This window comes from Pocillopora damicornis, chromosome 9 (genome assembly GCF_964200805.1).
Source record: "Pocillopora damicornis chromosome 9, jaPocDami1.2, whole genome shotgun sequence".
NCBI classification, from domain to species: Eukaryota; Metazoa; Cnidaria; class Anthozoa; order Scleractinia; family Pocilloporidae; genus Pocillopora; species Pocillopora damicornis.
In genome coordinates, this window is record NC_142678.1 from 20007091 (window position 1) to 20026121 (window position 19031).

Consider the following 19031-nt stretch of genomic DNA (forward strand, 5'->3'; position numbering starts at 1 on the left):
ATAACTTTAACTTCTCAGTCGAGCAACATACATTTCCATCCTATTTTTTGGTTCCCATTGAAATCTTCACATGAGTAAGAAAAACTACGCAAGTAATATACGAACAAATGATTGATACAGTATAGTTTTGCCTTTTAATAAAAACAGTATACTCAACTTATTCGACGTTGTAATCATTTGCGTGACAGCTTGACCTGAACCAAAATATGTGCAACTTTTAACAAGCCTCAGATGCATAACTTAAAGGGACTCTACAACCCCACTCCCAACCCCTCCCCGACCCCTATATGTTAACGAGGCCGCGTGAAATTAAAAAAGTCTTCTACTGCCTAATTGAAAAGAATTTTACGCAAAGCAAAGCGATGCAAAAATGTGCACACTCGTAGTATCAATACGACCACCACATCCCTGAACCGAGTGGCGTATTTTTCGTATGTAAAACGTGGTGTGGTGATATTGAGCCAGAAAACTTGGCCATTGCAACCACATATAAATTGGGAGTCCTATGTTTCAAAAAGGCTGATTAGTTTAAATAAGGAATTGTTGTCGGAGCTTTCTCGAATTATGACGGCTAAAACACCAAAAAATCCGTATCGCTGACAGACAATGAGGTTCAAACTTTCCTAGAAGGGGAAGAAAACCAATATACTAAAAGAAAAACCGAAAGTTGCGTGTTCAGTGGCTTTGGTGTTAGCATTTCTCTCGGCTGAGAGTGAAAATCGACAACTGGAAGATTTGCCACTGGCCGATTTTGGCCGTTTACCTGAAAGACTTCTTCTGTCGGTAAGGACAAAGGCAATAAACGAGAATTTTTGAAATTGAAAATTACGACCATTGTTGTTTTTGTAATCATGATTCAACGCATTTTTCCATCTTAAGAGTCAGCACCAACGCACTCTGCGACTGTTATTCGAGGATTGTCGATTCATTTATTTTCATTCACTAATGAAGTCGGCTTGTCTTACATGGTTGCTTGTAGATATGGAATTTCTCTTCTCTTGTTCAACTCGAAGAGAAATTCCATATCTACGCACGCCCATGTATTATTCTCTATTTATCGTGCTCCCCCACCCCCCACCCCACCCCATGTATTATTCTCTATTTATCATGCTCCCCCAACCCCCACACAATTCGAGAGAAAATAAGGCAATATAATCATCATTCCTCACTTGAATTACTCATTATATATATATATATATATTTCCATACGTTTAAAATACAGCCTTCAAAAGTTTGGACTCGTTTATGTAAATTATGTAAATGAACACAAAAACTCCGGGACAAAATCTTCTCAAACAAAACAAAGACTGTGGGAGCCAAAAATATCCTCAAGCACTACGTTTTGAATATCGCGTACTGTCTTTGGATTTTATATGATCTGGGATTTGCAATATAGTTAGGCGATACGCTCCAGTCTCCGAATCGAGTTCTGGCTGAACGTAGACGAGTAGACTCTTGTAAGATTTGCAATTGACTAACGATAGAAACGGTAGAAACATCTAAACGATAAAAATGAAAAGCAATGCATTTCTGTCGCTTTTAGAAAACTTAACAGCGATACAAGTGGAACGATTAGTGAGCTTCCATTCAGTTTTCTTTCTCTCTGAGTGGAAAAAAAAATAATCGAGGATGATGACTGAGATAGCCTAACCAGCAACTGCACAGATAACTAAGAGAGAAATTAGATAGAATGGGGAACACATGATAGGGTCTCAAAAATAAACGCATAACCGCAGCTGCTTGCTATCAGAGGTATAAGAACCACCACTTTGAATGTAGCCGATAACCAAATTATAAATATCGGTTGGTTTTATTGCTACAGGGAAAGGCAGAACGTGGAGTTTTCAAATGGCAAGTATCAAAAAATCAAAATCATCATGAGGAGAGAAGACTACCTTCATTAACCGGAGTTAGAGTTAAATTTAATACAAATGCAGCGGTAGATCAAAAGAAATAAACGTCACCGTGTTATTTTATATTCCAAAGTTTTGTCGGCTGGATCATTTTTCCCGTTTAATATAATATATTCTTAGGTACTGATCAACAGCTTTTAAAAAATTAAACTCTATGATCAAGGAAATAGCTCATCTCCGATAGTATTTTGCAGTTTGACTACGATAAAGTAAAGGACTTAGTCCAAATTAACGCAAATCAGGCGTATGCTTCCATACAAAATTTCGGTTCAGCTGCACTAAAATTAACATACTCTAATTACTTCCTTTATGATCCTGCCTGTGAGATAGTGAACGTGAGGCTGCCAATAAATGTCTTATTCATGAGAATATTTTTAACTTAAGATATGAGATTACAACTGTATTAGTTTCAAAAAATTACACCGTCGAATTTATGACGACACTCTTGAAGTTCTGTTCAGTAGGTTTGCTTTACTTATGACCTTCCTTGCAAGAAAATAAAGTCTTTAATATAGAAATTACTACATTAACATCATAAAGTTGGTGATGTTGACTGTTGACTAATTATTTTAGCTTTATACCCTATTCCTACAAACTGGTTCTCATTCGCACTCTTGTTGATAGAGCCTACACAATCAACAACGCATGGTTGGGTTTCCACGAAAACATCAAGAAACTCACTGAAATCCTTAAAAAGAATCTTTTTCCAGCCCATCTGGTTGAAAGGGTTGTCAATCGGTATCTCACGCTCACCCGTGATAAGTGCGATCCCCCGGTCTCCGTTTCAGACACTACTACTAACTTTTATTTTAAATTACCTTACATTGGCCCTTTTTCTGTTATCACGCAAAAAAGGGTTCGCCAATTAGCTAAGTGTTATTGTAACAACATCGATTTAAAGTTAGCTTTTCATCTTTTAAGATAGGCGATATGTTTGGGGTGAAAGACCCTATCCCTCGTGGGCTCCGTACGTGTGTGGTTTACAAGTTTTTATGTGCGAGCTGTAATGCCTGCTATGTGGGCGAAACCCCTCGACATTTATCCACACGCGTACGTGAGCACTTGATCAGTAATGGGACCTCTCATATTTTCAGATATTTACATAATTCTCCACAATGTCGCACTCTTTGTTCTGATGAGTGTTGTAACACCTTAGATCACGCTGCCACAACTTTTCAACTTAAAATCAAAGAAAAAACTATTACCAAATGAAAAATCGACTAAAGAAGTTTTTTAAGTAAAAAAGAAAATCTTGTGAACCAAAATTAAAAACATGAAAAAAGATGCCTCGTATTTCAATTTTGAAATGTTTTTCCAAGCCAGTTAAATTGCCTTCTTCTGTGATATAACTTCTCCTGTAAACACCAAAAGCTTTCATCCCTCCATTCAAGGTTTCTAGAAACTATTCATCTTCATTTATTTGATATTCAGGTGTTGATTCCCCAGACGAAGCGGAAACTATTCATCTTCATTTATTTGATATTCAGATATTGATTCTCCAGACGAAGCGGTTTTGCCGGCGGTTTGGGTTCACATAGATACGGAACTTTCTTTGAATTAACGATGTACAGGTTTAGAATAGTTTACCTGTTGTTCCTCTTCAGCTGCACTCAAAACGTCTTACGACATCTGAATATCATATTTCAGACATTTGGAAAGTTAAATTCGAGTCGTGATAGTGGTGTGTTTATTCTCTATCACTATTCCGTGGCGTGCTGTTTCTCATTCATTCGGAGAACCGCTTTTGGTCAAATTTGACTCTAACTCAGTTTTTAAAGGATACGAAGTACTTCGTTATCAGTGAGGTAGGTTCGTAAGATTTCATTCTTTTACAAAGTCTGGTTTTGGTGAGATGAAGTAAGCCGAGTTAAAGTGGGTGGAGAGAGTTTATGGAAAATCCTTTGGAAGCCTGTGGAAAATTCTAGAATTGTACTCTTATTTCCTCCTTCTAATGCTTATGAAACGGTTGATGAATTGGAGACCTCTTGTGAAAAGCCTGTTCCTTCTCAGCCTTCATTACACGTTCGTGACGAGACGATGAAAAGATCTTTCTTTGTTTCATTACTTAGTACAACATTTTCCAACTTGATTCCCTCTTGCCATCTCTGTTATCATATTTACACACATCGACAATCTTTTACAATTTTATAATACAATATATTTATTATTATTTATATACAATCTTTTATAATTTTAGCTTCTTTTGATGCTTATAAAACGGTTAAGGCAATTGAGATATCTTGTAGAAAGGCCTTTGCTTATTCAGAGCATATCAAAAGAAAGTTGTATTGTTGAAAAAAGAAGAAATTTGTTCCAAAAAGAGAGGGACACTGAATTATCAAACTTCTGGAACTGTATTGCACCAAAAAAACGGAACAGGAACATGAGTCAAAGAACAAAAGAAAGGTAGGAAATATAATTCTGTTGCTATGGTCACTGACAATCTGAATTGGTGATTGAGCGCGATAAAATTGTCAACCCTATTTTTACATCTGACTTTCGCGGTGCGAATCAAGTTCACTTTGCCGCAAAGCCGCCGTAGTTTATGACTTCTCGAGTTTACCCAAACTCCTTTAAAAAGAGAAAACAAATTACAAATGGACCTCTTATTTCTAACGAATCGTTCAAAGCCGGTTAACTTGCCTGCTTCAATGATACAATTTCTCCCGTAAAAACCAAAAGCTTTCAAAGCTCTATTCAAGGATTTTACAAACTATTTATTTCCACTCGTTTGATGTGCTAATGTTGATTCTCTATATTCAGCTGTTTTGTGGGTGGATTAACACAATACAGGACGTTAATTAAAATAACAATCGCCGAGGTTATGGGCGGATGCCTCTATCTGTAATTCTTGTTCAGCTGCACTAAAAATGTCGTTTTCCTTTCAGCTATTATCTGTCAATCATTCGGAAAAACTAAATTGGAGTTCTAAAAGTGATAAGTTTAGTCTGCATTGCACTCTTCCTCAGCATGTTACTTTCTTTTCTATTTGAAAACCGCCCTTTCTGCATTTGACTTAAACTCAATTCGTTAAAATGATAAAAACACTTTCGTTATCATTGAGGTAAGTTCAAAATATTCTTAAGATTCGTTTGCAAATTCTGCCTTCGATGAGATGAGGAAAACTGAATCAATATGGACGGAAATGTGTCATTGATAATCTTAATAATCGTAACGCGACGAAAAAGATATCTTTCTCCAGCTTGTTGCTTATGATATTGACAAAGGAAGAAATTTATCCGAACCGGGAAAGACCATGACTAAACTTCTGGGTGTAGAAAACAAAAAATAAGAGATACTTTTGCTTTTAACAACACTTATTAAAACACTTTCGTTATCATTGAGGTAAGTTCAAAATATTCTTAAGATTCATTTGCAAATTCTGCCTTCGATGAGATGAGGAAAACTGAATCAATATGGACGGAAATGTGTCATTGATAATCTTAATAATCGTAACGCGACGAAAAAGATATCTTTCTCTAGCTTGTTGCTTATGATATTGACAAAGGAAGAAATTTATCCGAACCGGGAAAGACCATGACTAAACTTCTGGGTGTAGAAAACAAAAAATAAGAGATGCTTTTGCTTTTAAAAATGCTCGTTACATTTCACCGTACCTACGGTTAATTTGTCTTGAAATTTTCAAGGCGGTAGCAACAATAACCGTATTTCTAATAGCGGCACCGAGAAGAGGAGCGGGTCTTTCTATTAAGTCTTTCTACAATATTTCCGGAAGATCTCTCAATTGTTTGTTGCCATCTGCCTTTGGAGGCTATAAATTTCCTTCAAGCAATTGAGATCACTAGTGGCAAAGCTTTCCACTTATTCAGTGAACATCGAAAACGTTTTATATTATTATATTCGTCTTTTTCAAAAGAAAAATAAATGAATAGGCTGAATGATTAAATTTCCGGATATGAATCTCGCATAAAAAAACACGAGGATCAGTTTAAGTTAGCAGACGAAACTTAGTTGGTCAAAACACGTTCAAAAATATGAAGCAATAATTGACTTATTTCTTTATTGAGAATATTGAATTCGTATTTCATTTTACATCTAATTGAACTGTTTTCTGTTATTTTTATAGCAGTCAACAGAGCTCAGAGAAAATGCATCCTATCGCTTCAGCTTCAGAGTGCATTCCTTGGCTTGTGGTCCTCATCATCGAATGTCTGGCCATTGTCATCCTTAACATCATCACCATTGTGGTTTTGGTGAAGATGAAGCGGCAGCTACAGCGGCGGAGTACATATTTGATCATCCATCAGGCGATAGTCGATCTTTTAGTGGGCGCAGTCTCTGGGCCGCTACAGATTGAACACTATATAGCGTGGTTCTGTCCGCTGTGGAAGTACAAACGAGAGACTATTTGGTCTTTGTATTTATCCGCTGCATTTCAACTTCTATTCCTATTCACTTCCTTTACAAATCTTATGGCTATTTCCTTAGAACGGCTACACGCAACATTTTGTCCATTCAGGCATCGCTTTGTGAGGAAATGGGTTTATAGAGCCATAATTATTGTCATTTGGTTAATACCTATTGTTAGAGTAGCCGCTATAATTTTCTCATGGGAAATTGGTTATGTCGAGGTAATTAATACCTACTTTTATCTCCCATTTTATGCAGTTTCTCTATTTGTTATATGTGTATCTTACATCCTCGTTGTTATCAAAGTACGATGTAGTCGTCATCCTCAATTCCATTCTAGGTCCAAAAGAGAAAGAAAACTGACGGGTACTGCGCTTATCGTCTCACTTGTATCGTTACTTTGTTTTCTACCAACGATAATATATATAGCATGTTGTGGCCTTTCCTTAAATTATTTCCAGAATGCTCACATTTATCTGGCTGTGCTAGTTCTATTTTACGCTAACTCACTTGTAAATCCTATAATTTACGCTCTTCGGATGCCAGGATTCAGAGAAGGTTTATTACAGCTATTTTACAGGGTCCCAGACCTTTCTCGTATCGCCTCAGCAAATCTGCCACTTCGTAACCTTAGGAGAGCGTAGATTAAAAGTAAGAAAACTACCAGCATTTCCATTTTATGTTTTTGTTTCTATTGAAATCTTAACACTTGTAAAAAAGAGGAGGAGGAGGAGGTATAGGAACAGGTAATTGATACAGTATAGTTTTGCCTTTAAATAGAAACAGTTTAATCAACTTTTTATAGGCCCAAGATTGTGATCATTAGCATAAGAGCTTGACTTGAACCAAAATAAATGTGATTTTTAACAAATCCGAGATGAATAACTCAGAGGGACTCTCCCACCCCCTCCCCACCCACATTGATTGTTTGAACACGGAAAACAATTTTTTTTGGTTTTATTGAAGAGCACTATGCGCAAAGGAAAGCAATTCAAAAATGTGTGAATAAAAAGTAAAAATAGTATTTACAACCTCTGGAATAACCACAGTTTTTATATGGACGGGAGTGTTTTACCGTGAAATAAAACACTGACGTCCACACTCGTAGTATCGATACGACCACCACATCCAGGAACCAAGAGGCGTATTTTTCGTATGTAACACGTGGCGTGGTGATATTGAGCAACGACGACTCGATTCGGGCCTGTTTAAACTTTGCTGAATGAACTTGGTTTGTTTGTTGTTTGGAATATTGATTGGCAGCAAGATTCATTGAGGTAAGCGACGAAGATGTAAATCGGCATTTCCCGAACAACATGAGAACGAGAAAACCTAGATATCTTCTCGCCACCGAGTAAAATTCTAAGCTTATCTACCAGTGAGAGAAAAAGAGTCCCAAAACGTCGATCTTCTATTTTATTTATCATTTTTTATGAAATGAAGACAAAACGGCTCATCATATAAAAAACATTGCCAATTTTCAGGTGAAAACGTATGCAGCCCTGTAATTATAAGTATGTTATTTCACGGAAGGGCCTGAATACTAGTTCACACGTGTGACACAAATGGAAACGCAAACGCAAATGGAAATGAAAGCGAGTTCACACGTCTTACGTAAATGCAAGGAAAGAGAGATACACAAGTACAGTAAAAGTATTTTTCCAAGATGGCCGACAATGATTGCGCTTTTGCCGATTCACATGTGTGAGAAGCGAACACAAATACTGGCTTAAGAAGATGAAAATGTTTTTATTACTTGGGTTGACGCTCGCGTTTGCGTTTGCATTTGCGTTGGGTGGTTCACACAATCAATTCCTTGCATTTGCAATTGCGTTTTGCTGAGGTCTCCTGGTGTGATTGATTGACACAGGGAGGTGTGGGTACTAATCCTATTACTCTCTTAGGAAATTAATTAAACTTTTTAGAGGCAGCACAATAGAAATATTATACGTACTTCAAATCGTGTAATAACCCAAGTCAATGTGCCACTTTGGAACTTAAGAACATCTCGGATATATGGTTGGAAAGTTCGAAGGACGCTTGAATTTGATGTGTTCAGACAGCGAGTATTTGTATTGCTAGAAAAGATTTTGTGCTATCAGTTTTTTGCTTTCTTTCAAAGTATTATTAGGAACTGATAACTAAAATGAGGAAGATAGCCGCGCTTTTTTTTTGCAATGGGAGCGAAATAGAGGTTCAGCTTTTCATTCAGACCGAAGAGACTAAATTCTGTTGTTATCGTCCCTGAGGAATCCTGGTAACTGGTTGTGATAAAAATTGCAATTCTGATATAAGTTAACTAGCCTAATCCGAATCAAGTGACACCTTGCCGCAAGAGCCGCCATAGTTAATGACTTCTGAGGTTGACACACAGCCCACTGCAACCCCGCCTCCCAGGGAGAAAAATACTGGTAAAGCGTATTTTTTCCAAAGCTGCGTTTATTGATTTGGGTTGAAATATTCACTTTATTAACGATCCACCCATTAATGGAGACTTAATAAAAACAAGAAAAACAATAACAAACATAAAATAGATAAATGAGTTTCCACAAGTTCGTCGAAACCGACTAGGGTGAATAATCGTGCACTGAGAGAGTACTCCATAGTTCTGCATTTCCGGTTTAAAACAACTCCTTCTTTAATGCTACCCTGTCCCTAGCCCCCTTCGAGAGCAAGTACGGAAATATAAGTCCTCACTTGAATTGCCTCACTATGTATACATTTCCATACGTTTAAAATACAGCTTTCAAAACTTTAGATTCGCCTATGTAAATTATGTAAACGAACACAAAAACTCCGGGACAAAATCGTCTCAAACAAAACAAAGACTATATAGGTACCGAACACCTTAAAACCCTATGCTTTGAGTATCGCGGGTTGACTTTGGATTTTATATGATCTAGGGTCTTGCAAAATGGTTACGCTATACGCTCCAGTCTCTGAATTGAATCCTGACAGAGCGTAGACGAGAAGACTCTTATGAGAGTTGACTAAAGATAGAAACGGTACAAATATCTAAATGATTAAAATGACAAGAAATGCATTTTTTCGCTTCTAGAAAACTAAGCAACGATACAAGTGCAACGATTAGTGAGCTTCCGCTCAGTTTTCCTTCTCTTTTGAGTAGAACCACAAATAATCCAGGAAGATGACTGAATTAACCTAACCAGCAACTGCACAGATAACTCAGAGAGAAATTAGATAGAATGAGGAACACATGATGGGGTTTCAAAAATAAAATCATAACTGCTGCTTCTTGCCATCAGAGGCATTAGAAACACCACTTTGTGTAGCCTATAACCAAATGATAAATATTTGGTGTTTTTATTGCTGCGGGGAAAGGCAGAACGTCGAGTTTTCAAATGGCAAGTATCAAAAAATCGGAATCATCATAAGGAGAAAATACTACCCTTTTTCACTGGAGTTAGAGTTAAGTTAAATACAAATGCACCGGCAGATCAAAAGAGTTAAATGTCACCGTGTAATTTCATTTTGTAAAGTTTTGTCGACTGGATCATTTTTTCCCTTTAAGTCATATATTCTTAGTTACTAACCGACAGCTTTTAAAAAGTTCAACTCTGCGATCTAGGAAATAGCTCATCTCCGAGAGTATTTTGCAGTTTGAAATTCGTTCAAATTAAGGCAATACAGGTGTATGCTTCTATCCAAAATTTCGGTTTAGCTGCTCTCAAATTAACACGTTCTAATTACCTCCCTTACTTCTGCTTCAATGATATAATTTCTCCCGTAAAAACAAAAAGCTTATGCTGATTCTCTATATTCATTTGTTTTGTGGGTGAATTTACGACGATGCAGGACTTTAATCACACGAAGAATCGCGGAGTTTAGGCGGATGCTTTTATCTGTAATTCTTGTTTAGCTGCACTAAAAATGCCCTTCTCCTTTCAGCTATTATCTGTCAATCATTCCGAAAAACCAAATTGAAGTTCCAATAGTGATAAGTTTAGTCTGCATTACATTCTTCCACAGCATGCTACTTCTTTTCTATTTGAAAACCGTCCTTTCTGCATTTGACTTAAAATACTGGTTTATCTGAAAAGAAAGAAGAAAGAAACTTGAGCCTGTTTGAACTTTGCTGAATGAACTTGGTTTGTTTGTTGTTTGGAATATTAATTGACAGCAAGATTCGTTGTGGTAAGCGGGGAAGATGTAGATGTATTTCCCGAACAACAAGGGAACGAGAAAACCAAGATTTTCAAGGAATTTATCGAAAGTTGCGACTAAACACAGGTCAATTTTTCATCTGTCCGTGCTGAACAGCCTTCAAAGGTTTGTAATGATCAGTGATGAGTGATCTTATAAGCTTTAAATTACTCCAAAACGATTCAGAGATTGTTAATATCTTGTCACAACCTCCACTAATTTCATTCAAATGTGACAAAAACATTGGCAACTTTTCGGTCTGAAGTTCATTTCAAACCAATGACCAACCTGGAACTTTCAAATGCGTTCGCTCACGATGCAAAACTTGTCCTTTCATTCATAACGTAGGTAAAATTTCGGGACCCAAGAGATCCATTAAGATCTCTTATGTGCACCTCAGCCAATGTCATTTACTGCATAACTTGCACTCATTACAAAAAGTTATACATTAGGTGACCGATTCCGAGAACACCTTCGCGACGTAGAAAGAAATGACAAGGACGCATCCAAACCAGTCGCAATACACTTCAGTCTCCCTAATCATTCTAAACAGCACATGGCAGTTTGCGGTCTTTCCCTACATCTAGGCATTTCGGAAAGCCACAAAACTCTAGAACAAAAATTTATCTTCCAAATCGGCATTCTTAATCCTCATGGTATCAACAAGCGCTAGCGCTTTTCATTCAATTAATTTATTCTTGTTTTCTCGTCACCATATTCTCACCAATAGCGTGGCTCCATTTTCTGCATATGAACCTGCACAAAACCCACAATTCCTTCAATCGTTATGACAAAGGACTAACGCTCGAAATGTCAACCCTTACTCTCTTTATACGGTGGCCAATTTACGTTTTCAACCCAGTTGATAACACTTAATTACCCTGTTATACTCTCCCACCGACGCAGCACCGCAGTTTCTTTAGAAAGTTACCCCCTATGTTCATTTGATTAATACCTCACTCGTTTGCTGCGCTCACTCGTTTGATACTGATCTGGCCACTCGAACATACAATTAATGTCTTCTCTTCACTGTGTAATATCCGCTATATATTGACCAGAGAGTACTCACAGCAGGCGTGTCTGTTTATGAACACGTAAACTCTCGCTAGGGGCTATTTTTTTGTTTGCAAAAGAGTCTAAAACGCAGACCTTTTATTTTTAATTAGAATTCTCTATGGAGAAGGTAGAACGTCGTGAAATGAAAACAGAACGGCTCAACATAAAAGAAACATTGCCAATTGTCAGATTGAAAACGCATTCAGCTTTATAATTATAAGTATGTTGTTCTATCTAAGGATCTGAAGACTGGTTCACACGTGCGATGTAAATGCAAACGCAAACGCAAATGGAAATGCAAACGAGTTCACACGTTCAACGCAAACGCAAGGAAAGAGAGATACGCAAGCGCAAGAAGTATTTTTCCAAAATGGCCGACAATGATTGAGCTTCTGCCGATTCACACGTGTGGGAAGCGAACGCAAATACAAACTCCAGAAAATGAAAATGTTTCATCATACAAACTCCTGTGTTATACAAAGATTTCCAGCCCTGAGGAAAGTGTGTTTGATATCGCTAATCAGCTGCTGACACGTTACACGCCTTTCGCGCCGCTCGGTCAGGTTGAAGAAAGAACGGCAAAGCCCTCACCATTCTCAATCCAAGGCCGTTTGTCGGAATATTTTCCAATTATGGCTGCAGGAAAACTGAAATATCCGTATCGACGCTTACAGACAGTGACGTTGAAACTTTCTTAGAAAGGAAAAATATCAGAATACGAAATGAAAAACCGAAAGTTACGTATTTAGTGGCTTTAGTAATGGCATTTCTCGCGGCTGAGAAAGAAAATCGACAACTGGAAGATTTGCCATAGGCCGATTATGGCCGTTTACCTGAATGATTTCTTCCGCCGGTAAGGACCAATTCAATACCTGAGAATTTTTTATATTGAATATTAGGCCCATTGTTTTTGTTGTGATTCAACGCATGTTTTCATATTGAGTGCGCCAATGCACTTTACAATTTGTATTCGGGGATTGTCGATCTTTTTATTTTCATTCATTAATAGAGTCGACTTTTCTTGTCAGTAAAGGGCTATTGTGTTTATATGAAAAACATAATACATGGTTGCTTGTAGATATGAAATTTCTCTTCTCGTGTTCAACTCGACATCTCACTCGTTCGCTGCGCTCACTCGTGAGTTGTCGAGTCAAACACTCGAAGAGAAATTCCATATGTAAGCGCGCCCATGTATTATCATGTGTTATTCTCTATTTTATTTCTTGCGTTGACGCTTGCGTTTGCATTTGCATTTGCGTTGGGGTAGGCCTCTCAAAGTTACATTAGGGATCTAGAACATCGGGGTCTAGCTTCACAAAAGCATGAGAGGACAAAATAAAGAAAAAGACGAATGGCGAAACTACTAGTAAAATTATTATAGACTCGCTATTAAGGTTCCAAGCCGGTAAATATTTAAGTTTGCTTTCGGTATAATATTGACGGCGGTTTTTATATTACGATTTTTTTAAAAACAGGTTTCATGCCGATGCAATTCGAGTTATCCTGCCTCATGGGCAGACGACCTCTTATCAAATTGTTTTATTACGAACAGCTAACTACCGCAGTAAAACGATATTTTTTAAGTTTGTAATTTGCGACCGTTTTTCATCTCTTGATGTCAAGAGATTTTTTCGACCACTTTATCGTTGCGTTTTATTGCGTTTGGTAGAAAACAAGAGGGAAAAATCATTAAACGAGGCAGAACATTTAGCCATCGCAAACAAATACAAATTGAGAGTCTTAAGTTTCAAAATGGCTGATTTGTTTAAATGAGGGATTTCTAACAAAGCCATCAATATACGAGTCTTATAGTTCAGTGTATTAGATCAGCTACTTCAGTACAAAGAAGATCAATGTTTTTAAAAAGAGCAAATTATCTTGCCGAAATTAAAATCCTATTGTATATTTCACAAGAAAGGCTTCAAGAAACATTCCGTCCATAGGATTCGTTTTATGGGCAACTGGGTTTATGATGTCTACGTTTTGGATTGATTGGCAAACAGATGTAAGACTCCTGCAGTTTTCAAGAATTGAAGTGCGTGATCAATAGAAGTGTTTAGATGAGAGTCTATGTTTACAGTCTAACTACGGTTGTGACGTTCCAAACACGCGTGTAGCTTCTGGGAAATATACTTTACAAAAGCAATGGAAGAGTACTCCAAACTTCGGCATTTCTGGTTTAAATAACTCTTTTTATCAAGCTTCCCCACCCCGATTCGAGAGAAAGTACGGCAATATAATATTAACTCTCACTTGAATTGCTTCATTATGTATATATTTCCAAACGTCTAAAATACAGCCTTCAAGAGTTTGGATTCGTTTATGTAAACTATGTAAATGAACGCAAAAACTCCGGGACAAAGTCGTCTCAAATAAAAGAGACTGTAGGTGCGAAAACACCTTAAAACCCGTCGCTTTGAATATTGCATGTTGACTTTAAGTTTTTATACGGGGGTTTCAATGAGGTGATGGCTTTTACGGCTAACGGTTAAAATTTTTGGCCAATTTACGGCAAACAGTTAACACCTTTCCATTGTTTTCACCAGAAAAAAATTTTTTTACGGCTAACTCTTTTTACGACTAACGGTTAAAATTTGTCAATTTTCACGCCTAAAGGCTAAATGCTTTGGCCGTCTTTCGGCTCACGGTTAACCGCATTGAGGCCCTCTTATATGATCTGGGATCTGCAAATTGGTTACGCGATACACTCCTGCCTGTGAATCCTGGCTGAGCGTAGACGAGAAGACTCATATAAGAGTTAACTAAGGATAGAAACGGTACAAACATCTAAATGATTAAAATGAAAAGCACTGCATTTTGTCGCTTATAGAAAACTAAGCAACGATACAAGCGCAACGATTAATGGGCTTCCGAAGGATTTTCTTTCGCTTGGAGTGGAACGGAAAATAGTCGACGATGATGACTGAATTAACCTATCATTTTCCCCTTTATTACCTCCTTTATGATCCCGCCTGTGAGACAGTGAAACACAAGGCTGTTGATAATTTTTTTTGTTCATGTAAATAGTTTCAGATGTGATATTATAACAAAAAATCAGACTGTCTACTTTATGATTATTCTTTTGAAATCCATTTGAAAACCGCCCTTTCCGCATTTGACTTAAACCCAATTCATTGAAGGATAGAAACACTTTCGTTATCAGTGAGTTAAGTTCAAAATATTCTTAAGATTCGTTTGCAAATTCTGCTTTCGATGTGATGAGGAAAACTGAATCAATATGGACGGAAATATGTCATTGATACTCTTAATGATCGTAACGCGACGAAAAAGACCGCTTTCTCTAGTTTTTTTGCCTATGATATTGACAAAGGAAGAAATTTATCGGAAGCGAGAATAGACAATGATTAAACTTTCTGGGTATAGAAAATAAAATATAAGAGATGTTTTTCCTTTTAAAAATGTTATTAATATTTCAACCCATCTACAGTTAATTAGTCTTTGAAATTTTCAAGGCGGTAATAACAACAACAACCGTATTTCTAAAAGCGACACCGAGAAGAGGAGCAGGTCTTTCTACTTAGTTTTTCTACTCTATTTCCAGAAGATCTCTAAATTTTTTGTTGCCGTCTGTTTTTGGAGGCTTTAAATTTCGTTCAAGCAATTGAGATCACTAGTGGCCAAGCTTTCCGCTTATTTAGGGAATATCGAAAACTTTTTATATTATTAAATGCACTTTTATCGAAATAAAAAGCAGGAACAGGCTAAATGATTAAATTTCCGGATATGAATCTCGCATAAAGAAACATGAGGATCAGTTTAAGTCAATGGACGAAACTTAGTTTTTCAAAACACGTTAAGGAAGCGTAAAAAGCAATATTTGACATATTTCTTTATTGAGAATATTGAATTTGTATTCATTTTATCTCAAATTGAACTGTTTTCTGTTATTTTTATGGCAGCTAACAGAGCTCGGAGAAAATGGAGCCTTTTTCCTCAGCTTCTCAGTGTATTCCATGGCTTGTGGTCCTCATCATCGAATGTCTGGCCATTGTCATCCTTAATATCATCACCATTGCTGTTTTTGTGAAGAAGAAGCGTCAGCTTCAGCGGCGGACTACATATTTGATCATCCATCTGGCGATAGTCGATCTCTTGGTGGGCGCAGTCTCTGGGCCGCTACAGATTGAAATAAAAATGGAGTGGCTCTGTCCTCTATGGAATTACAGACGAAAGACTCTTTGGTCTCATCGTTTATCTTTTTTATTTCTACATTTATTCTATTTCACTTCCCTTACAAATCTTATTGCCATCTCCTTAGAACGGCTACACGCAACATTGTGTCCATTCAGGCATCGCTTTGTGAGCAAATGGGTTTATAGAGCCATGATTATTGTCATTTGGTTAATACCTATTGTTAGAGAAGTCGCTCAAATTTTCTTATGGGAAATTGGTTATTACGAGGTAATTAATGCTTACTTGTATCTCCCATTTTATGCAGTTTCTCTATTCGTTATCTGTGTATCTTATATCCTCATTGTTATCAAAGTTCGATGTAGTCGTCATCCCCAATTCCATTCTAGGTCCAAAAGAGAAAGAAAACTGACGGGTACTGCGCTTATCGTCTCACTAGTATCTTTACTTTGTCTTCTACCAGGGACAATGTATGTAGCATGTATTAACCTTTCCTCTTCTTGTTTTATGATGTATTTTCATATTAAGATGGCTGTGGTAGTTCTATTCTTAGCTAATTCACTTGTAAATCCTATAATTTACGCTCTTCGGATGCCAGGATTCAGAGAAGGCTTATTAAAGCTAGTTTACAGGGTCCCAGACCTTCCTCGTATCGCCCTAGCAAACCTGCCACTTCGCAACCTTTGGAGAGCGTAGATTGATGGTAGGAAAACTATATATGAAATTTTTCTTTTAAATAACTTTAACTTCTTAGCCAAGCAACATGCATTTCCATTTAATTTTTTGGTGATATGAGAGTAGACTAAGGATAGAAACGGTACAAACATCTGAATGATTAAAATGAAAAGCGATGCACCTAGAAAACTAAACAACGATATAAGTGGAACGATCAGTGAGCTTCCGGTCAGTTAGGTTTTTCTTTGAGTGGAACGAAAAAAACATCGAGGAATCTTCAAATACAAAAAAATCGGAATTATTATGAGGAGAGAATACTTTCTTTTCTCTTTGGAGTTACTCTTAAATTAAGTAAAAATGCACCGATAGATCTAAAGAAATAAATGTCACCGTGTTATTCTATTTTCAAAAGTTTTGTCGGCTGCGTCACTTTTCCTCTTTAATATGACATATTCTCAGGTATTAACCGACAGCTTTTAAAAATTCAACTTTAGGATCTAGGAAATGGCTCATCTCCGATAGTATTTTGCAGTTTAAGTACGATAAAGTAGAGAGTTTCGTCCAAATGAACTCAATACAGCAAGTGTATGCTTCCATCCAAAATTTCGGTTCAGCTGCACTCAACTTAACATGCTCTAATTACGATCCCCCCTCTGGGACAGTGAAACGCAAGTCTGTCAATAAATGTCTTACTCATGAAAGTATTTTTTATTTCAAGACATGAGATTACAACTGTATTAGTTTTAAAACAATAAGACTGTCTAATTTATAATTACACCTTTGAAGTCTTGTCCAGTATGTTTGCGTTACTTATGACCTACCTTGTAAGAAATTTAAGTCATTAATTAAGAAATTATTACCAACTTTCAGCAACGCAATTTTTATGTAACTCCACATTGTAGGATGCACGGTCTTTATCACCGCTTTAAAGATTTCCGTTCGTAAAACTTCAACCCATTTATCTTGCGAATACTTAATTGGAAATAACATCCACAGCTGTAATTAATAACCTAAGTTAAGTTAGGCAATTTCTTGAACTGAATATAATAAGGAACCAAGTTTACAGGAGAAGTTTACTTTTAATAAAAGAAAATGACTAGTTCAGTGCAGATATGATAAAGTAAAATCGATAAGAGAAGTTTTTTAAAAGAACAGAGATAATTTTTTGGACCATTCATAAGTACGAACACTAAAAAATGCCTCGTATTTCAGTTTTGAAATGTTTTCTCAGCCACTTAAATTGCCTTGTTCTGTGATATAACCTCTCCTGCAAACACCAAAAGCTTTTTTTAATGAAACATCCACGGGATTTGAGAGCAGACACCACCAAGGCAAACACAACATTGACGGAAAATTACCAGCTAACGGAACGTGCACTTACTATAAATGATTCAGTTCATGTTAGTTGGTCATCTCAAGAAGAGAACTAATTTTTCTAATGAAACAAACATGGCTTTTTCATCACGATTTTATATGTTTTACGCCATATTAAATCTGAAAAGGAAAAAATATGAACGATCAAGACAAGTAAATCTAATTATTTCGCGATTCATACTCAAAATTAGTTTGTCATAAGATAAAAACGCACAGTCTAAAATGAACCAACACCCTAAGAGAGATAGAACCAAATTAAAAAAAGGAGAGGTTCTAATGAGCAAGAAGCTTCCATTTCATTCACAAGCGAGACTTCCGATTTAAGGGGGCGGGAAATAATTTTTAGTTTCACGTGAAAAAAATCGAATGGAGGAATGTTTATTAAGTTTTGTTAGTTTAATTAATTGTCTCGCTTTTAAATAGAAAAGTCAACAAACATCATAGTTTTACTCACGCAGAAAAAAAAAATAACACGAGTACAAATTGAGGAAAAGTCAGAGCTAAATGGATATCTAGACGCATTATTTCTTTTCCTCGTATTTGTGCCTATTTAAATGACGTCGACCGTCCCCACTCGTAGGTCCAAATTATTCTGTCACACGGGCACGACGACTCCTACCGCAATTATGCAAATTAGGTCATGCAAGCCCTCACTTAACTCCTGCAAGGGCCTCTGTAAGGTAACTTTTTGTGGATTTTCGTTTACCGTAGGCTAGTTAAAAGGCACGGGTAAGCAAGTCAAACATGGGACAGAAACTTAAGATTCGTATGCGAGAGACCAGCGAAGTTTTTAATCGTATACCGTTGCTGGCATTTGTGCTTAATCGTTCTAGACAGAACGATGGCAGAATATCTCTGAAGAAAAAAACTTCAAATGATAAAAGACAAAGTAATTTAACAAAAATGGGTATCAATTTGTTATTTGTTTCTGAAAAGGTTCTCCTGTACGATTTTGAGTAATTTCAAAGGCAGGAATGCTCCTTAACTCTTTGGTCACGCAATCAACGTATTGCGTGATTTTATGTCTTTCGTGTCCTATTTTGAAGAGTTTCCTGCGTCGCGAGAAAACATTTGCCCCAAAAAAACTTTACGTCATTTTGAAGATCATTCCTTCGGAAATTTACATACGTAATTTGGTGGAATTCTGCATAATGGCACATAGTGAGAAAAAGAGGTTTTGTTCACCGACATTTTTTTGTAACGGAAGAGAGCACGTTGCTTTTCCGTATTGCTAAAAGCTTCTACGCAACTAATTCCTACACAACTTACTTTTTACAGATGACGAAGAGTCTAGGAAAGAGCAAACGTTGGATAGATTTCCCCTGA

General features: G+C 36.9%; 2 protein-coding genes across 2 annotated transcripts; both read left to right on the plus strand.

The window, feature by feature from the left end:
• Positions 1-5633: 5633 nt before the first annotated feature.
• Positions 5634-7155, plus strand: LOC149040554 (histamine H2 receptor-like). Its single transcript, XM_089182477.1, has one exon. The coding sequence runs from the start codon at positions 6023-6025 to the stop codon at positions 6926-6928; it is 906 nt and encodes a 301-aa protein (XP_089038603.1). The 5' UTR covers positions 5634-6022; the 3' UTR covers positions 6929-7155.
• Positions 7156-15443: 8288 nt separating this feature from the next.
• On the plus strand, positions 15444-16973 carry LOC149040555 (adenosine receptor A3-like). Its single transcript, XM_089182478.1, has one exon. The coding sequence runs from the start codon at positions 15444-15446 to the stop codon at positions 16350-16352; it is 909 nt and encodes a 302-aa protein (XP_089038604.1). The 3' UTR covers positions 16353-16973.
• The last annotated feature ends 2058 nt before the right edge of the window (positions 16974-19031 follow it).